At 45.5% G+C, this 22,029-nt stretch overlaps 1 protein-coding gene across 2 annotated transcripts in view; it reads left to right on the top strand.

Moving 5' to 3' along the window:
- The first annotated feature begins 18,541 nt into the window (after window positions 1-18,541).
- The window catches only part of Irsp53 (Insulin receptor substrate 53 kDa), a 143,654-nt gene continuing 140,166 nt past the window's right edge, over window positions 18,542-22,029 (top strand). For both annotated transcript variants that reach the window (XM_077670672.1, XM_077670673.1), the window contains exon 1: window positions 18,542-18,726. In XM_077670672.1, coding sequence (XP_077526798.1) covers window positions 18,679-18,726 — 48 coding nt within the window. In that variant the 5' untranslated portion in view covers window positions 18,542-18,678. The remainder of the gene's footprint in view (window positions 18,727-22,029) is intronic.

Below are 22,029 nucleotides of genomic sequence, written 5' to 3'. Positions count from 1 at the left end.
CCGCCCGCACTCTACAGCGCATGCGCGTCTCTTCAGCCCCGTCAGCGTTTGGGTTGACGTTAGCGCAGTTCACTATAAAAAGAAATTGTTAGGCGGCTCCCAGTTTCGATCCCACGACTCTCTGGCCGCAACGGGAGGTACGTGGCGCTCTTCCCACTGCGCTACAAACCGGGACGGGAGCATGTGCCACGAACGCGCCTTATGTCCTTCACTCATTCAAACTACATCAAGAAGCTACTGTTACAACGAAGGCACGCGAAGCTGAACGTCAACGGAAACGACGAACTGAAAACTAATGGGAACTTCAGTCGACCCCATGGCTGCTTCGCATACTACTTAGGGTTCCCCTCTGGGAAGATGCGCCTTTTTTGAACTATGATATCCTCTACTCAAATTTGTTCTCTGATCCAGGAAGCTCGTTCCCTCTCCACTAACGGTACTCCTGTCATTTTTCTTTCCATGGCCTGTGGAGCCGATCTAAGTTCGCTTTCAACTTGTTTAGCAAGGCACCTAATTTTGGCTCTGTATGTCATCAACGGCAGTATGCACTGGTTGTTTATTTTTCGTTTGACTGATAACGGTAGCTTACTTTTCATTGTTTGGGAGTGCTCCCGAGTGCTCCCCAGCCCGCACTTATTTCGGGCCGGATTTCTCTCCCGTGGTTGGGGTCAGAACTAACCATCTGTCCGAGGTAGTTATATTCTTTTACTTGTCCTAGCGTTTCGTTTGCTAAGTTGAAGATGGTGCTTTCGCCATGCTTATTCCGCATTACTTTAGATTTATTCAAGCTTATTTTTCTCCCAACGGCCACGCTTTCTGGTTGTAGTTCTTCAAACATTTCTTGCAGGTGTTCTCACTCAGGAAGGCTATGTCCTCAGCGAACCTCAAATGGCCCAAGTATTCTTCATTTATCTTTAATCACGTGTTTTCCCGGTCAAGCGTTCTGAATACGCCCTTCATACATGATGTGAACAGTTTTGGCGAGATGGTATCTCCCTGTGTTTCCCCCTTTCGGATAGGGAATTTATCTCTCTGCTTGTGAAGTGTTATCCTGCCTGTACGTCCCTTATATATGTCGTCTAGGAGTCTTATGTAGGTCTCTTCTGTTCCCTGGCATTTTAAAGGGACACTGAAGGAAATTTGTCAAGCTCTTTTTTTCTTCTTGCACTGCGTAGACTGCCTCAAATAAACACACTTTCAACCGTTTATCCGGACAATAAGGCGGGATTCATATCATAAATCCTGAAAGATGACAAACTACCATGCGTGGTCTGCGGCTGCCGCACCAACTAACACCAGTAACGTCCATACGAGATGCTACTGTGATTGGCGATGTCCAAGATTAGAATTCAAACAAAGTTTCGCTTTCGGTTCGGGGAAACAACATGCTTGGCATCCGATGTAATCGTTGGCTGAGCATTCTCGATATTTCAATAATCAGCGTACCGCGCTTCTGCCATGTTGTCGGCTGTAAAATACGTCAGATAAGCCTCCCAGACCGACTTGGAATCGTAACGATCACTAGCCGAGGCGTACGCAGTGGACGGCCGCCCCCCGTTTCAACGGGGACGCTTAAGTGCTATGCACCCCTCCCCCATTTTTGGAGCTTGTCTGGCTCGCGCCTATATCGTAAGAGGAGTGTTCGCACCAGACCACGGATCGGCTGATTCGGGACTGTGCCCGGTAGTCGCCGGTGCTTATGGCAACACCCCGCCAGCGAGAACTTGCCAGTGCGTCAGTGACAGTATGCACGCGTTCTGTGAACTCGCTCGTGGAGCAAGGAACGTTACAGCGCAAAAATTGTCAATTCAGTATAGAAAACTTTGCTCAAAAACAAATCAATCAACTTCAAAAGAAAGAAAGCATGCATTATCGGGTATCCGAACTTGCGAATTGTGAAACAACGGACCTAAAGCTCTAGACCGTTGGGCCATAAGCCAGTGGTGTCAGGACTGGAAATATAAAGTATATACTGTGTAGCCTGTTTATATTTTTATTTAGTTTTAGCATTCCAAGCAGCTTCGATAACTATTTTTTAAATAACGCTCGTGGCGTAAGCCTCCCCCATATTCACACAAATATCTCATCTCCAGATCTCCAAATAAAAAGCGATCGCAGATGTGTGGTCGTGCTGCTGGCCGCTGTGCTACTTTAATCAGCGCAATAACTGCGTCGTGCACCTTGATTTTACATTGTAAATAAAATGTTGGGTTGCTTTTAGTTCCTTAGCACGTATATTAACTTCGCTGACTATTCTTCCGTCTTTAATTGGCCTTAGATTTATCTACTAGCGTACCAGTCAGCGAAGCGTCGCGTGTGTGCTTGTGTGGAGCTACTTGAACTTAGAGCTTGATACAGTGTTTAAACAAACAAACAAATGGAACATTCTTACAGGCACAAACGTGTCGTGGCTTAATTTCAACTGAGCGAACTAATTGCGGCGACGCGCCGGAGGCCGGTCGACTAAACGCTGGGCTTGTTGGGTGGATCGGCGAGCCGTGCAGTAGCGTAATATAGCCAAGCAATCTCGTTTTAGCGTCATACGAAACGTCATAGGAAATCGGCAAAGAAGGAGGCAGCGAGGAGGGCAGAACTTTCGAATTTATTTTTCTACTGAATAAATTCGCCTAAACGCAGCGAGAGTGGTCGAAGATGTCCTAGAGACACCCGACTATAATTTCCTCTAGTAATCCCGAAAAGTTTACAAATCACTTCAGTGTCCCTTTAACTGATTCACTGCACGGTGAGATATGAAGAACGACGATACAGGAACAGCAACCTTCCGGGGAGCTTACAGCATGTCTTGAACAGGGCGACAGCGGGATCCGATGCTCTCAACTGCTCTCAAGCGCGTCGTCCTGTGTATTTCTCTTCTTAGTCTACGTCTTTCCGCGCCTGTTTTCGAGATGAGCTCTCAACTGAATCCACTATGCGCTCGGAGGAACCGCGTATTTATCCCCGAGGCGCTGATGGTCAACAACTATTCCTAGTCCTTTGCACGCGACACGAAAATAGTACAAACACACGCAAACTCTTTCCCTGGTTCGTGAGGGCGGGCAGTAGCGGCGATCGTTGAGTCTGAGAGAGGGGGGAGAAGAGATCTCGACTGCGGCGTCCGGTTCGTAGGGGCAAGTCTCAACACAAAGAACAGTTTGTTTTGTATTTTGCAGCCGACAAGGTTGAGTCACCGACAGCGAGGCGCCCACGCGGATGCCGTTCTCCGGCGTGTCGTAGCCTGTCCGAGGAAGGCAGGCTATCTTACACAGCACCGGAGCTGCACAAAACTTGCAGCACTGCGCACAGAGGGTAGCGGCGTGCTGAACTGCAGCAGCACCAAAAGCCCAAATGTCAAACAATTCGCGGTGCGTATGCTCACTTCGCTGCATGCAGTCGAAAAACTTAATTTTATGCAGCCACGTATATATAGGACAGGAAAATACAGAACATGAAAGGCAGGGAGGTTAACCAGGTTACAGTCCGGTTGTCTACCCTGCGCATGTTACGTCGAAAAGGAGGGATTAGAAAGGAAAGGGTGTTTAAAAGATGAAGAATGGAGCTTGAGGAGCAAGAAAAGAAAAATTAAGGATAATTACAAAAACAAAACTATGGGAAATAAAGCCTTAAAAGAACAGGCAAACCAACCAAATGGCGAATGAAAAATGCTACACTGTGTCTCCACAATCATTCAAACAAACCTGTGTTTTCTTTTTTTTTAAACAAAGCAATGCTCCTGTGGTCTTTTGGGACTGTGGTGGGCAACGCCGGTGAGATGAAACTGTCTGCGCAGTTAATGGTTGGTTGTCGAGTTTCCGGAGTGCGGTTGACAAGTGCAGTGTGCGCTGAAACCCTGACACAGTGACACGAAAATTGTTTTATTGTTTCGTCCGTGGCACGCAAATCAAAGCAGGGCTGTCAGCCATGTAGATAGTGCAGGAGTAAGCTTTGGTGAAAGCAACTCCTATTCACAGGCGGCACAGTATACGGTGGCATCCGAGCGTGGCATGTTAATGGGTAAGTGGCGCTGTAGGTCGGGGTCGGGCAAGTACAAGCGGGAGTTTGAAAACTCCGGCATATTCCAAACAGTCAGCGTGATTTTCCGGGCAATGGAGCGCGGTGACCTTGCAGCGTCATGAGGCGATAATGACAATAGGACACTTCCATAGGCATAATGAGCCGATTGGCCTGCACATTCATTCCCGGAAATGCCGCAGTAGTTTGGGAGGCATTGGAAAATAACATTGTATCCATGCTTGACTAGGAGGTCATATTCCTGATGGATCTAGGCCACAAGCTCTTCGTACGGGCCGCACCGAAGAGCAGACTTCAGGCACTGAAGAGCTGCCCTTGAGTCGCAAAGCACCGCCCATTTTTGTGGTAATTCTTGCTTAAGGTACAGAAGAGCCTCGCGAATAGCTGTGAGTTCGGATGCAGCTGACATCGTTAAATTGGACTGCTTGAACTGAATGCCTACAGCTCTGGCTGGCGCGATTACAGCTCCCGCAGAACTGGAGTTTGTTGCCGAGCCATCAGTGTAGATATAAATCTTCTTTCTGTAGGCTTCTTGTAAAAAGTTCATAGAGAGCTGTCGAAGACCTTGTGGTGGAATATCCGCTTTCTTGGTTATTCCCGGGATGGTTATATACACTTCTGGCTTGGAGAGGCACCAAAAAGGGGATGATGGTTGTGCCGCAGGTGTATATCCTGAGGGGAGGCTGACGCAGCCAACAGCTACTAGCTTAAAAAAGTATGCCCGTGGTCTCGTTGACGGCAGAGATGCAATGTGGTGATGAGGCAGCCGAGCGAGATGTCTCATGTGAGCCCGGAGTGCATCCACTGCCACGTAGGTCGTTATCGGATGGTCTCTTGCAGTGCATATGGTTGCCACTGTTGAGGTGAAACATGGTAGGCCAAGATTCGTCCGCAGCCTTAGGGCTTGTATCACCTGAGTTGCGCGTAAGTTGGTTTTGGGTGTATTGGAAAGAACGCGCAGGCTATAACGTAGCACATCGAGAAATCGTGCATTGTAAATATGTAGCATTTAGAAAATATAAATGCCCCACATTTTTTTTCGGGCCAGAAATTTGAAAACCCGGACAATTACACTGAGCCTTTTTTCAGGGACGAGATAGGTGCTGTGTATGATAAGTCCCGATCGATTATAATTTTAAGAAAGCGGCGAATATTCCAGTACGAAATGGGGTGTTCATTTAAATAGATTCTATATTGCGACAGTTTTACGAGTAAATGCCACCACTGCATACTTATCTAGTGCTGCTTCAAGTCCTTGTTGATGCAAGAATACTCACGTGTGGGTCGCAGCTTTCTGAAGGTGCTCCGGAACCTAAGGACGGGGAAACCCCTGATGCCCAGGTGCAAACATCAGCATATATGTATACAGTGGTTGGTATGGCTTCTTTAACTCCGATCAACGTGAGATTGAACAATGTCGGGCTAAGAACACTTCCTTGTGGGACACCCTGGGAAACGTAGTGCTGCGATGTTGTGCCGTCGGTGGTCTCAACAAAACATTATCGTCCAGATAGAAAACATTGAATCCATCTGTACGTTCGGCCACCCACTCCCGCATAATCCAAGCTATTCAAAACGGAGGAATGTGTATATAATTGAAATAACGCTGCAAATACCACTTATGTCTTGCCTCAAATATGCCTAATGTTTTCTTTTTCCACCACAATGTTGAGAAATCTGAAGTGTGTTTCCAGAATTAGCGTTTGAGAAACATTTTGTTTGAGAAACATTTTGTTTATATAAACCTCTCGTTCAAGTATCCGTTTGGCAGTGGGCCAGAAGCCTGAACCGAAGTGCAGACGGACAGGCAGACAGGCAGACCACATTTTTGCGTTTAAGAAGCCCAAGAAAGATTATCGTATTTACGAATGGCCAGGAGAAGCGAAAAATTAGGCCGCCGTTCCCAGAAGCTGCCACTTCTTCCCCTATACCTACTACTTCAACCTTTTTTTATACAGCAGTGGGAGGTCGCGCCGCTCAGCACAGACCCTCTGACCCAAGCCTCACTAACCATGCAGGCAGCCGAAGACGCCGAAGACATCTATATGAATCCTGCCGTCGCCGGAAGGACACTGAAGTGGACTTTAAAACGGTCCCACCCGTGGCAACAATAAAGTTTTATCCTATCTGATCATCGTAGTCCTTGTCTGTGTCGAGACAACGTGCAGCCCGAGACACTAAACTAAATATGGCGGACTAAGTAGCATTACGGGGTCCACTTTGAGAAGGGTTTGCTGACGGGCCACTTCGTCCACTTTCAGTTAGACTTCTAAATAACACTGGGTGGCGTCGTTCATAAAGTACCCCCCAGGGGGTCGGCAAGTAAGCCGCGTGCAAACAACAGCAAGTCGCTCTGGAGTTTCAACCCCAAGTGACGCTTCAGTTTTACAAAATCAACATCAACTGGATTAAATGTTTCCATCTCTAGAGGAAATGTTTCATGTTTCTACGAGGTAAAGCACAGAAAAGCATAACAAACAAGGTAAAGCATAACAAGCATGCTGTTTTAGGCTATACCCTTGGGTGAGTTCTTCCGGGTCAGTTTCTAAATCCACTAAGTTTCGGTATTCCGTAACTAAAACTAGTTAGCGAAAAAGAAAATAAGGAATAAGCGCTGAGGAAGAAACAAAGTTTACAAGAACTTGGCATTTCCAAGCACTCGTATAGTACATTGCTTACGTGAGCTGGAATACATCTCAGCTGCCTTATATTTCTCGCCCCGTCACTTTCCGAGCACTGTTTTTTTTTTTATCTGAGAAGCTTGTTTTTGAGCCCATTGAGCCTGTTCAAAGGCTTTAGGACTTCCAGGGTGTAAATCATAAAACAATGAAATTGCAGTCGCCACTATCAACAACCCCGACAATTCGGCGGCATTGTTGGCACAAATTTGTTCGATTTAAAGCCCCAGGGCGACCAAATAAAACACCGAAAAAGGGAAGCGACGGAGGCTTCAACGGAGCAGCCATAATTCAAGTGCCGTCCCATTTCTTCGCTGCCGGGGGGCGAGAGTGGCCGATTAAGCGGCCCGTTCAGCGCTCGGCGAGAGACGTGAAAGGGAGATGAGGCGCGCTGCCTTCATTGATTTTAATTAGGGCCGGTTAATTACGTGGAAGCGACGGCCAAGACGCGGAGAGGGCATCGCCACGGAAGTGTGCGAGGACAGCGATTTAATATTTACGCCGGAATACGTATCGGTTGCGGTTTCTGCGTGTCGAGCCCGACGCGCTCTAATTGAAATTCATCCCGCGCACACGCGAGCAGCTTTCCCGCGCACTATAACAGCGCCCTGCGGCGGCTGTGCGGGCATTCTCCGCGACGCATCGCAACAAAGCGCTCGCTCGTTTAGGCTCGTCGGTATTGGCGGGAAAGCTGACGCACGGGAGATGACTGGGCGCGTTTGAAGCGAAGAGTTCTCTGAAACGGGTTCGGGTCCACGGAAGCGATATACCGTATTTTATCGAGTGTAATCACAACGAGAACCTAAGTGGCCTCCTCGGTTGCAGTGAAGGAAATGTTCGGAGGAAAGGTTACTTCCAGGCTTTTCAGGTTTCTAGTGCTGGCGTGGGGAGAAAACTTTACCATCCCTCCGCAAAGAGAGTTGAGAAAAGTGCGAAAGCTAAAAGTACGTCAAGCTTCACTTAAAGTGCGTTTAATCGAACGTCAAACTTTCAAGGACCCAAATCGAAAACGGCGAACAAACCCATGCTACGATTTTTCGCGCGCTAATTAAACGCATCTACGAACGACGCGTTCTTTATGACATAAAAGTAAGCTATTGTACTCCTTCTGCGTGATCTATGAGTGTATTGTCTCATCTAGAACCGTTCTTTTTTTTTCGAAATTTTCAAGGACCTGTTTTGACGCATTGGAATCCTAGTTCCGCTCAGGCGCCATGTGTCCAGAGATCTTAGCTTTTCGGTCGACCAACCGGTCTATGGGGAACTGCATTAGTTTTTTGACAAGAGGCCATTGGTCCCACAAAGGAAGCTTTCGCTTTACAAATTAGCGCATATCTGCCTGGTTTGCTGCGAATGCCCTCCAAACACTGTAGACTTCTGCCGCCGCTGCGCTGCTACGTAGTACCCTCTCCTTTCACCCCCCCCCCCCCCCCCCCGCTTCTTGCTCCTTTCGTGATACACGCAATAAAGCCTTCCTTACTCTAATTCAGTTTTCCCGCGTTCGCACTGGTCGTGCGTCATCTGTTGGGACATGCTTTACTGTTGCGCTTGAAGCAGTTCGCGGTGCAGCTTTTTTTAATTTTTTTTTTGCTTTTATCTCAAACGCAGCTAGTGGCAGTTATGTATTCATGCTTCGCCTTAAGTACACTTAACGTTTTCTTTTTGTTTCCGAATGTTGACATGAAGAAGCACGTCACCAGATTTATGGCTTGTAAGGGCTTTACATACATATATTTGTTCAAGCATTCAATCAACTTTTCGCCGGGACAGACAGACAGACAGACAGACAGACAGACAGACAGACAGACAGACAGACAGACAGACAGACGAACGGACGGACGGATGGACGGACGGACAAAGTTAACATTTTAACGGAGATGTGCCTCGAATCTATGGTCCCCTCCCAAAGTCAGGCACCGGGTTTTGAAAATTTGAAGTGGGTGCCCAGGATAGGAAATGCCGTAATTGCTGTCTGAAATCGAGCAATAGTCATCTAATAAATAAATGAAAGCCGAGTGAAAACAAAATGGAAGACGTTTTTTCGGCCTTCAGCGATAAATTTTGAAATAGTACTGTGGCCCCGTATTGGTATCTAGGGCTGCTCTCTTGGGAGTTGGGGTAATTGTGGGGTGAACTTTAGGAAATATGCATGCAAGACAAAATGCGTGCTAAACTATGTCTCTTATATTTGGGGCTGCGTTGTCGAGCTATGCTATTCGGGATGGTAGTGGTTTCCGTAGATCTCCTCTACCTTGGTATTGCGTCTGAAATTAACTTCAAGGCCTTCGCCGTCAAATCTGCGTATTGTTGGCCGCGTAGCGGGCTAAGCTTAAAACTGGGTCTGCTGAAACTTGCCATGTGACGGACGAAGCCAGAAATTGTGGCGCCATTTCCTCAAATGGTTATATGGTGTTCACTCAGAAGAAAAAAGCAAATGTCCCGAAAACAAAAACGAGTTGTTAGGTTTCTGGCATCTGAAGGCAACAAAGATGGGTGAACTTAGCGCACAGCATTTTTTACGTAGCAAAAGACAACGCTTTATCCTCGGGAGAACAGATCTGAATGAGATTTTGCCCGGGCGCTGGGTTTGACGAATGTGTCAAAACTGATTCCCTAAAGGGGGCCTTGCAGACAAAACACACGTTTCGTTCATTCGAAAGATTGCCTCGTTAGAATCATACTGACACCAATTTTAAGGTAAACTTCGCTCAGATAAGCTACATATAATTAGAAAAAAAAAGGAATGGCTATGCGACCCACTAGCTCATTTCCCACAACAGAACATATGATGTCATCTGTGTCAGCTCGGCGATTAGCTGAGGCCGGCAAAATCAAACGCAAATTAGGCAGGGCTTATAAGCTTGCCGAACGAACTATTTGCGCTTACATTTAGGGCACATTCTTCTTATAGCAGTGAGAATGGTGTCGTAAATAGTGGAAGTTACGAAAGTAGACGTAAACACAGAAGTACCGATGCGTACTGCTGTTGGTACTGCTCGCACTATGGTCGTTCTAGCGGCACAGCACTGCGGCTCTTTGGGGTTGTCTCAAACTACACTGGCCGATTGGCGTCAGCGACGGTGTCTTGACCATATTTTTCGAGCGAGCACCATGTTTCACGAAACGATTATTTTATACCTTAAAAGAAAGAAGCCAGGTACAAATACGGTCAAACACAACGCAAAGGCAATAAACAGCCCGCTCCGGTATAGTGGTGCCATCTAGGTGGACTAACGGTAAACAACGCTCCACACCACATGAGGCATAGCTTGAAAACCTTTTCTTGTGATGTGATTGCACACGTCATGAAAACACAAAATTTTGCGGGGAATGAAAATTTTCAATTTAATTAATTAATTCTTTAGTAAGCCATCGTTTGCTTCCGGACAAGCCCTGGGAACGTTAAAACGTGAAATCTTTGGAATAAAACAAACTTGTATTTTGTCTGCATGGCCCCTTCAAGGCGGACTCAAATAATCACATTCCTGGGGGACTTGCATAGTCATAACCCACCATTGAGCTCCAATACGAAAACGGCTCCAGTTTTACGAAAACGTTCCAAGCTGCCTAGTTTGGTTATTTTTTAATTATACCACTTCTGTTCTGAAATAAAAACATGAAACTCTGGCTCACCAGACAGCGATCCCCATGTAGTACCAATTAGCTGAGATTCCTTTATTTATTGATTTATTTATTTATTTTATGTATTTTTGTATTTATTTATTTATGTATTTTTATTTATTAATTTATTTATTTATTTTATGTATTTTTGTATTTGTTTATTTATTTATTTGCTTGTTTATTTTTATTTATTTATTTATTTATTTATTTATTTATTTATTCATTCATTTATTTACATTAAGAGACATGCAGCAATAATAACAACGAAGATTGTTTCAAATATGCAGGGTATAGCAAAATTATCAGTCGGACTTCAAAAAAATATAACAAAAAAAACGCAACAAATGTTCACTGAGCAAAGACATTGGGATAGCAATACCGATCATTTTTACACAGCAAAAGGTTAGAATGACTAAGATTGGTTATCAGTTTGAAGAAAAGCAAGTAACGCAGATTGGAAAGTTGAATGCTGAGTGTGTGCGACAACGCTAGCAGGCAATAAATTCCACTCATTTATCGACAAAGCAAGAGGGGAAAATTGGTGTTTCTTTGTTCGAGAAAATAGTGGTTCTACCTTATGATCATGGTCGACGAGCATGGAAGTGTACGAAGCATGGTGAATGAAAGTTCGATGAAATGGCGAATCAGTGTCGTATAACCTGTGGAAGAAGGATTGGCCGGAAAAGTTTTGCGCATGGCAAGTGGGGAGAGATTCAAACTTTGCTTAATGGACGACACACTTTCATAACGGGAATAGCACGGCAAGATAAACCGTGCGGCTTTGTTTTGAACAGATTCAAGCATTTCGGTAATGACTGTTGTGTGCGGGTGCCATACTAATGAAGTATATTCTAGGGTTGGCCTAATTACATCATTATGTGCGTGTTCCTTGTTGAATTTTGATTTCGACAAAAAAAGGGATATATTGCTTAACTGGGCAAACTAGGCGGTGAGGAACATCTTCATGAATGACTAAAACGTTTCGTATTGGTGTAAGATGGTTTTTACACCAGTGGGTCATAAATTCGTAAGTCCATTAGTAATGGGATCCGGTAAATCTCACTTCAATAAAGGGTAAGTAAGGTCAAGCTGTTTTTGAGTATGGAGCTTTTCTTCACACAGCGCGTTCCGTGGTCCCAGTCGGTCCGTGCATGTCTTATGTGATAGTATAGGTGGTTGAATGAGCACAGAATGAGCACAGAAGAAAAAGCCAGCAGTGCAAACTCCAAGGAAGACCGAGAGAAGAAGTCCATCAGTGTTCAATGTGTAAGTACATTTTTTTAATTTTTTTATAAAACAAGAAGAGTGGAGTTGCACCTGACAAACGCCAAGAAGGAGTTGAGAAAAACACTCCTTGTTGCCGCTGTTCTTGGTCTATTTTCACCAACGAACGCTTTCATGTAGCTGGAATAGCTTCTTTAGGAGAGATGTTCGTCCTGGCAGGAGGAAAGGAAGACAGGGTACGTGTGGACAGACGGACACCATTAAACCGAAGCCGAACTCCATACAACCCAAATTATTACCGTATTCGAAACGTTATTTGCGTTTAGTTCCTTTACAGGCGAATTTCAATTCGCTTTGCATATTTTCCTGGAACAATTACTCCGTTCAAGAGTTGTCTAATGGCGCAACGAGATTTGAACCAACCGCCGCGAGGGAACCCTGTTTTTCACTCCTCCAAAAATTACATTTAAAACTAAAAAAATACAAATCAGAAGGACTTTCCATTCATGAAATATTGGCGCGCCGATTGATGGGCACGCAGTCTTGTCCTGCCTTTTCATCGCCATGTTTGCCGGCGGGCGTCACGGACACTTCATTCTCCCTCGACGTTGGTTAAAGAAGGAGCGAATGCCGAAACGTCACCTGAGGAGAAACGCCATACCCGGCCTCTTTTATTAGAGTTTTAGCACACCACGTGTGCCGTGCGTAGCATTTGCACCGGGACCCAACGGGGCATGTGCGCATTCGTTCCAATGGGAATGGCTCAGTTTTGCTGACGGGTGGCCTCCGCCTCGCCATGCCCGCGCATTCGTTCCGACGAAGGTGGCCATTCCTTCCGTGCCCCAGCGCGCATGCGCAGTCAGGTCCCGGTACACATGGTACACACGGTAAGCTGTAACTTTCTGTTAGGGGCGAAACCGCTTAGGGGGCTGTTGGCGTCTCCTGTCGTCATCGTTGTAACCGTCGGATCATGTAGTCCCAGTACCAAAACACCGGAAACCTCGTTTACGCCTCGCGCTAGAGAGCTTCGTGCTTCAAACACAGGATACTTTTACAGCAAAGCTGAAAACCTCTACCCCACAACGGTTTCATATCCGTTGGCAAAAACGCCAAGGCGCCAAGAATACACTTATACACTTCATGCTTCGCCCCTCCCCAGGTGTCAAGTTAGTGGAGACGGCGCGGGATTTTTATCTCTCCGTATCCGTCAAACTCCTTTATCTGGAACCTGTCCTTGCTCCGCCTTTTTTAATTCCTTCTTCTCATCTGTGTTGCGATATGAACTCATTCGATGTCCCTCGGGAGACGCGAGTGCACTGTACTCAAGCGTACTTTCCTAAACCCATTTCTCGCCTTCGCGACCACTCTGTTTTGCCCGAAAGGAACGAACAGGAAATGAAAAATTGACAAGCATGGCATATCTGAGTGGTAGTGGCTGGCAACGCAATTTTCGACGCCGCAATGCCGCTCTCCGCAAGCAGCAAGTGACTTTGAAAGCGCCGCGGCGTAAATTGGACGGCGGCGACCGCGTGGGATTCTCGTAACTTATTTACGTCGGCGACAACAGCGGGAGCGTCCATCCGCCGTCGGCCATGCGTTGACTAGAACACGGGGAATCTCGCTTCGCGGCAAGGGGAGGGACTCTATGCGCTCGCCGCGGCCGAGAGAAAACATCATCTAGAAAATGGCTCATCGGAGGAGAAACCCCTTTTTCGTGCATTATGGGAAAAAAGTGCTTTCTATCCGTCTAGATTGCTTACTCTGCTTACCCTCCACAGACAGGCAGACAGGCAGACAGACATGGAGGGAGGCAGGCAGGCAAGCAGGCAGGGAGGTAGAAGGACGGACGCATAGACAGACAGAAGTACAGACAGACTGAATATTATTTAATGAGACGGACGAGGCAAGCCCTGCCAAGTGCTGCGTTTGCAGCTTCGGGTGGGTGGTGAATATGTACGCAGCGGCGAATAAATGCAAACACGAAAGGAAAGCGAACACGCAAAAACACAAAAAGAAGGCAAAAAGAAAGGCAGTCACAAAATTTCCTGCTGTAGTAAGGTGGCTCTAGGAGACTCACACCAGCTTAAAAATCCCGCTCCTGGCCCCGCACCTGGCCGCCTTTGCACAGTTTCTGTGCAAAGATTTGCTGCTCATCGCTCGCGCCGACCAAATGCCCAGACAAACACACAAGACGTGAACAGTGCCCTCCTTGAAATTAAAGGTAATGGCACCAATCCGGTCTTGAAATGAAAATTTAGAATTGAGGAAACTTCGTGGCGGCACTGCGATGCCTCCACATTGTAACACTTGTTGCATCGGAGTAGACGTCGCGGCGTACGGAACGCACATTGCGTGTGTACAGCGTAGAGGGGGGGGCCGTCTGCACGTCCGGACTTGGTCAGTGCTGCGGTTTCTTACGCCATTCCATTGTGGTATCTAAACCACTGGCGTAATACTAACAGGAAAGAAGCTGAGCCGTTCATCCCTTTGGACGGGCCTCCCGGGCCAGCTGATGTAAGATGACATTGCCTAAGGTGCCACAGCTCCCAGGCTAACCACGGCAACGAATAACATGTTCTTTCCTCGGTGCCTCTGTATGCGTCGCGAATGCGTAAACCGGCTGACATTCACGACTTCCTCGCTTTCAAAGTGCGTGTAGCGCATAGCAGGATTCCAGGAAAAAATTAACCCACCCATTAAAGGGTGATCGTAACAATTTGCATCACAATATTCAAAGTGCCAGCTCGGTTTTTGTACCCGATATGCGGTGGCTGAACTCCTGCCCCACTGAGGTGCCCGCTCATGGGGTCCGTACATAGACGGCGGAAAATTTCTGGGGTATTGAGCCGTGGGGGATGTCCGCCAAAGCAGCGAGGTATGTGGTTAAGGAGGAATTAGGTCAGGGCCGATGGTGGACCCTGTTGTCGCTATCGACCACGTCGAAAAGAGCCCTGGTGATTACTCCGGTAGACGTTGATAGCTGGGCGGTAGCGATTCCCGGACACGACTAACGGGGCTAGCGGCCATGGGATGGATAAACAGGCTGCTAAAATGGAGGGGAAAGCGTGGATTTCGTTTTGACTTAACAGCACAGAGACCCAGAGTAGTCTCACCACAGCAATCCTCATGATGGCCGATATACATTTGAGGAGTTCCAGGCAAGTTAATGCTCCCCCAGCAGTGCCTCCAGCTGCTGAACGTTGCTCTTGAAAAGTGTACCGAGGGCAGACAGGCTGTAAAGGAGCAGACCCACACATTGTCTTGTTGAATGGTCGCAGCGAAGTAACCAGGTAATCCTGAGCTGTTCTTGCAAGCATTGAGTTTCATACTGATATAGTCTGGCGCCACAGTTTATGGAGCCGTGCTTCAGCGAGCATTCCGTGATGTACCGGGCAAACACGCTCCACTTGTCCTTGGCATGGCTCACGAACAGGCTGGAAAGTTACCTGTGGCTGCAAAAAAGCAATAATATTACTGCAGACCCTTAGAGGCCATCCAGGATAGTCCCTCAGGACCTTTAATAAAGTTCTTTGTCTGTCTGTCTGTCTGTCTGTCTGTCTGTCTGTCTGTCTGTCTGTCTGTCTGTCTGTCTGTCTGTCTGTCTGTCTGTCTGTCTGTCTGTCTGTAGAAGATTAATCGAATTTGTTTTGTTATTAAAAATTAAAGCTCCAGAAGTATTTATTTGTCGCGGGTTATTTACAAGCTTCATGCAAGATGAACAAGAAAACGATGTTACCCATTTTTGTTGATTTTGGCTTCAAAACAAGAAAGAAGCCTTGTGGCTAGCCAAGCCAAGTAGGCGAGGAACGTCGCTAGCTGCAATGGCTTCGCCAACGATGGCCCGTGACTGCAGCGCCAGGTTTCCTTCTAGTATACATTAGTATGAAACTCTGTACCTGCATGCAACCATAAAATGTGCACGGCAGACTGCAAGTTGTCTTTCAGGTGAAGATCCACGACATTTGCCCGTTGAGGAAAACGCGCAAGAGTCGGTGGCCTCACACATTCGTAATGGCAGATACTTCTGCACTATGTGCAAAACGAGAAATACTGTCTCTTGTAACTGGCATAGCACCGCATCGTTTGGTGAAAGAACCAAGCCGCAGTTCTTGGGGTGGCAATTTTCGGGATGGCAGCGATGCAGCTTTTCTCGTACGTTCTAGCGGTTACCACCAAGAACCACACGCAGATGTCGTCAGCATATAGTGCTACATGGACGCCAGGTAGTAGCACATTTAGAAGACCAACAAGGCAGATGTTCAAAAGAGTGGGGACAGGGATTCCACCTTTCGGAACGCCTTGTTTTATGGCATGACGGTGATCTCCGTACTCGTACTGGTCATTTACACCGACCTGTCTTGAAGATTGTCGCAAGACCACCCGACGATCTTTCCATTGTTACCTACGGTGGCACGTTTTCGACGAATGGCTTCGTGGGCAACGCTGCTAAAAGTATCCAGGGTGTCTAGAATTAACGCTATGGAATCTTCTTTGTTCAACGTGATTCGCCGGTTTATATTCTGCTATCTTAAGAACATTATCGATGCTACTCCTTCGGTGCATGAGGAGTTGGGATGGGCACACTGAACTGTATTCAAGGTCCCCGCCCAGGTGCTCCAAAATGATCTTTTACATAACTTTCTCAAAGCAGCTCACCTAGAGCCACGGAGCAATCTTCGCTTACGCCCTTATTTAGTCACGCTACTGTTCCATTTACTTCTATTGAGGCACTTACTACGGTATTCGGGCTGTGGGCGTATGTTTTGGCGTTAAAGTGATATCCGACATACCTATTTTTGTGCAGGTTTGGTTACTCGTGTAGAGATTCATTGCATAAAAGCACAGCAAAGTAGGAAAACAACGCATAAAGTCACTGACGAAGGCTCAGTTTGGCCATCTCTCATCGTCATCGTTTCAACTTAACGCTGTTTTTCTCCAAAAACACTTTCTTTGCACGCATAACGGCTATATTACCGTTACTACCATAATATGATGAAACGACTTTTACTCACTTCGAAGGGTTTCATTCGCCGTCACTGTCGTGGGGCGGAAAGAGACGTCGAGTGGGTGGTAAGCAAAGATCTGAAATAACAGGGACGCCGGATTGCAGCGAGGGAAAAAACGAGACCGTGGGACTGCGTTCGCAGAAAAGAAAAGATCCTGGTGAGGCGAAGTGGATTTAAGGGTATTGGATTGAATTGGATTGGATTGGATTGGTTAGGATCTACTTGGAAAACGAGGCTTGGAAAAACACAACTCAGCCTGTTTAGCGATGGCGGAGATTCTCGTGGAACGAGGACGGGAAAATTCAAAAGCGGGTATAGAAACAAGACACATAAAAGCCCAATAAATTCCATAACGAACTCCAGTAAACCTTAAACCATACCAAAAAAATGCGACCTCAACTCACCGCAATTGGTTTAAAACGAAAAACCCGCGTCCCTCGCTGGTGCATATTGCCTTGTTATTTTCCGAGCTGGTCGCTGTGTTCTCATCGATACATGTTTTGGCTAAGTGTCGGCACAATAAGCTAAAAAAAAGGGCAATCTTTTTCGTTTTTTGATAATAATGTGACCTATATCTCATAAGTTTCACGCCTATACATATAAAATGATTTTGTTGAATTGTTTTCAATGGCCATTCTTATCTGAAGTCATTATGTTTAACCATTCATAAAAGTTTAGTACAATACTAATTTACTAGGAAGGTTCACTGATCAACTGTAAAATGGCAGGGTATTTATATTTTTCAAATTTCATTTGGTTGTTTATGCGTCAAGTAAATAAGATGTTATTATTTGCGATTTTCCTGGGCACAACATTCAACGTACATGAACATATTACGGATGTTCAATTCCATTAACCTTCCAAACCTTTCCCCAACTGAGCACTCTGAAATTCTACTTTCCCCAGGCACATAACTGTACATATAATTTAACTTCTAGCGTCTGATGCTTTTACATCTTATTTTTCCTCAATAATTCAGCTCAGTAACCTGTAATACAAATGAAGTATCTGAAATCCGAAGTTTCTTTTTAATGGGCTGGTGTAACTCGTACAGTAGTGTGTTTGTGGTACCGGGGGTGCTATGAGATATAAAAAAAATGTGGGTTTGACAGTGCGAAACTGACAGCGTTAGTCCAGCGAACTGTGTAGTTGAAGTAACGAGTGTCAAACTTATTAGAAGGCCATACTAGGCGGCATTAGAATATCCCCATAAAGTTGGGTCACCTCGCGGGAAGAATCCGCTTTCATCGTTCCCGGACACAGCTAGGCTGAGATGACGCCTTTAGCCGAAGTGCCCACCTTTGTATTGCTTCAGATAAACCTCCTTTTTTCAGAAGGCATTGTTTCTTGCCAAGAGATTCTTTTCGTATAGATGAAATAAAAATAATGGCGTAAGAAATGTTCGGTCTATTCACCCGCCTTTCGTCCGTGCACCTGTGCGCCTCCATAGCCTCGTATGCGCGCGCCCGTTAGTGAGAAGGGCTTCACGTTCAAGCGCGGAGTTGGCGAAGGCAAACAGAAACAATACCGTAGAACCGGTATTGGTCTTTAATTCACGCTCCACGCTGACCACGAAATAAATGCTCCCACCGCTGCGCCCATTTCGCTCGTGGGAACCGCCGGAGGCAGCAGAACAGCGCACGCGGAAGCAGACGACGCGCAAGAGCAGACGACGCGGCGCGCGGGAGCGTCAAAGCGGAAGCCAGCGCGCTTTCGTTTCGACCAGCTGCCGCTTCCGGAAGTGACGCCGAGCCGCCGGACTCGCTTTCCATTGGAGGGCATTCTCTCTCCATCGGTATGCGATCTGCCTTTCACCAGCGCTCGCCGGCGGCTCTTCCTAGCGTTGTTCTACTCATCGGCGTGCTGCTCACGGTACAGGCTCGGGCCCGACGCCCCCTTTTTTCGCCGGTTTCGGATCTTACGGCGTTCCGCTAGCGGGCATCGCGGCTTCTTCGACGCTCCGTTCTTCGACGTCCGCTACCGCGCGAGTCAAGGTGTTGGCGCCGGCAGAGGCGATGCTGACAGCCGGAGCGTGTCGGCGCAGCGTAGTGGTAGAAGTTTCGTCGTGGTGACGTGGGTTGTGCGAAGTGCGCGGATTTCAAGGCCGGGTAAGGAAAACCATGGCGGAATACGAGGAGACGGTTCGGCTCGTCGACGGCGCCTACAAAGTGAGTTTCTCTCGCCGTAATAATTTGCGTCACAAGTCAGTGATTACGCTTTGGATTTTGAAGGCCAACCTCGAACCGGCGCGCGAAGCCGCGCCCTGGCTTTGACTGTGCGTTCACATGTGAACTGATGAACTATGGTGAAAATTTTGTCGTACATGCGGCGGTGCTGTTTTGAGTGCCAACTTTCTGAGCACTGAGCAGTATACGACATTATTGTGTAATTACGTGTTGGGTTGATCAAGCATGCATCGCTGTGTTGTAATGCATTCGATTTTTAAAAAGGCGGGGGTACGCGGGATATGTAAGGGGTAGCTTTTATATCCCCCTAATATTAATGTCTTAATGCGTTTTTTTAGGGTTTAGGTTTTGTAACGGAGGCGAGAGGTTTATAATAACAGAGTTTGATCAAATTTGGCATGTTCATAGGCAAGCGCCAAATACGGGACGGATAACGGACAAATGATAGAAGTTGGGGTAGAAAATGGAAATCACGTGACTTTATTAGCGTAATGGACATATATTTTGCACAGTTAAATTGTGAAATGTTTTACCATTGTCCTTTATGTGTAATTTTTAAATTTCTTTTACGCATCCCTTTACATCCCTCTGCTTGACGTTTGAGTGAAAGGAGTGCAAGTCTTGCCTTGCACTATTTACTATTTCTCATCCGTTCGAGGGGCCCCGAAGCGAATAAAAATCGCTGACAACCCTTTTTACGTTTACCCGCTACTTTGGAACTTTGAGAGTGCCCGAAGCAGGCGATAAAACTCCGTTTTGAGGTTTATCTTGTAGACCTTCTCTTCCTTGGAAAATGACAAGATATCTTCGCACTGCGGACTCACACGCGCATGCGCTGTGAGTCTGGTATCTCTGGAATGCAGGTACTGCACAATTGCATCTGCAATACAGCCACGTGTAATCGGTTTAGTCGAGAAGAACTAATTTACGGAGTCACGTTATCCCACTGCCCCGCCGAAAATTTCGTGCTTCCAGAAAGATAAGGGGGGGGGGATTTTTTTAGTAAATGAAGCAGCTACGAGTAAATGAAGCAGCTAATTGTGCCTGTGAATAATTTACGACTACGGACAGTTGCGGTTCTGTAACGAGCTACACAGCAACCTGAAAGGGCTTCGATGTCTGCTCATGAATACCACAACGTACAGCTATTTTGGAATGTTCCTGAAAGAAAAAAAAACAGTGAGAAAAAAATTAAAAGTAAAGCATTCCTAAGGATCGCGATGTTTCTTGTTTTCAGTTTTAAATTGATTGCTGGCTTACACTTTTTCTTTGTGTTTTTTTTTGCTTTCTTGCTTTTTTTTCTCGCTTTTCACTTTCTCTCTCGCCCATTTTTCGCCCTCCACTTCCCCGGGATGCAAATATGCGTACACCAGTGTCGGAAAGCTATATCCAAGTACCTCATCTTTTAACGCAATTTCTCTGGGTTTACATAACCAGAAATGTGATGTGCGTACTTGTTGCTTCAACATAATTGCCTCCGCGTTCACATAGCTGGGAAAGAATGTACGACAAATTGTGCAGTTGTGTTAAGCACTGGCCTAATAAGATAGAAAAAAAGGAAGTGCAATTGTTTGCCCACTCTCAGCCTTCATCCGCTGATCTAATCAGGCGACGTGGATCGGGCCCTGCTTGCTTAATAAACAGTGGCGGCGTATTTTCCTCCACTAGACGTTTGTCCCTTTTACGGTGGGCTTCTCCTTTCCTTTAACACTGTTTACTTTCTAATGTACGCTGTGTGTTCTATGTGCTTGTACGCTTAGCCTTTCATCCGCAAAAAAAAAAAATTAAAGCTCAGAAAAATGGCCTCGGCAAGCATTGTCGCGTATTGATTAGGAATTTTTAGCGAAAATTTCAGTTCCACTATAGCGCACCCGGACCTCCCCTGGCTAATATATAAGCCGGACGGTAGTATAGGGCTACTGATTATTTCAGACCACTCGGCATGGGAGTAGCCAGGTAAGGGGGGAGGGAGGGGTATGGAGTCAAAACGCCATTTTTCTGCCAAAAGTTTCTGAGCGCTGCATCCCCCATCCCCCTGCCTTCCGGCCTTTTCCGCCTGCGCTATTTACAGTCCACATCGATACATTGAGATATGAAAACAAAAATACAAATGACTTAGAAAAAAAATGCCTAATATATGCTTCTTGTTCCCAGTCTTTCCTTCAGTATTTTACCGTCGCAGTATGGACCCTCCCACGCAAATATATATATATATATATATATATATATATATATATATATATATATATATATATATATATATATATATATATATATATATATATATATATATATATATATATATATATATATATATATATATATATATATATATATATGATATATATACATATATATATATATATATATATATATATATATATATATATATATATATATATATATATATATATATATATATATATATATATATATATATATATATATATATATATATATATATATATATATATATATATATATATATATATATATATATATATATATTGAGGATATATATGAGGAAAGCAAGTTCTCTTTGCTGAAACGTAGGCCACAATCGTGCTTTTACCTTGTTCGAAGCTTTTCTTCTCTTATATATATATACATATATATATATATATATAGATATATATATATATATATATATATATATATATATATATATATATATATATATATATATATATATATATATATATATATATATTTCCAGTTCTGCCTCTGCAACGCGGGCACGCGGGTTTTTTTAATTGCATTCTTAAATCTCGTGAAACACTATTTGTTTTATTACGCTCGCATTTTGCACTTCCACCAAAAAACTGTCGCCGCAGCCGGTATGAGCTTGCATCCTCGGGTTCAGCACGGCAACGACTTACCCATTGAACTATTGATTGATTGATTGATTGATTGATTGATTGATTGATTGATTGATTGATTGATTGATTGATTGATTGATTGTGAGGTTTAACGCGGCGACGTTCCACAGGCGATGAGGCGCGCCGTATTAGAGGGCTACGGATTGATTTTAACCATCTGGGGATCTTTATCGTTCCCATTGAACTAACGCCTTATCAAACCAAAGAGCGGACGGCAAAATAATTATGATGATGATCGGGGGTTTTGGTTGTCATGTTAATTGATATTCGCGGTGGTTTCTTTAATACGTTTCCCTCGTAATAGGCACGGGCACGCAGATTTGTAATTACCGACTTAATTCCTGAAAAGCAGCCGTGGCTCCAATAGAACGGGAGAGAATGGCTTGCAAGTAAGAAGAAAAGATTT

Source organism: Haemaphysalis longicornis, unplaced genomic scaffold (genome assembly GCF_048455015.1).
Source record: "Haemaphysalis longicornis isolate Haplotype H1 unplaced genomic scaffold, Haemaphysalis longicornis Haplotype H1 scaffold_5, whole genome shotgun sequence".
NCBI classification, from domain to species: domain Eukaryota; kingdom Metazoa; phylum Arthropoda; class Arachnida; order Ixodida; family Ixodidae; genus Haemaphysalis; species Haemaphysalis longicornis.
The sequence above is the reverse complement of the archived record's forward strand: the minus strand, read 5'-3'. Positions and strand labels throughout refer to the sequence as shown.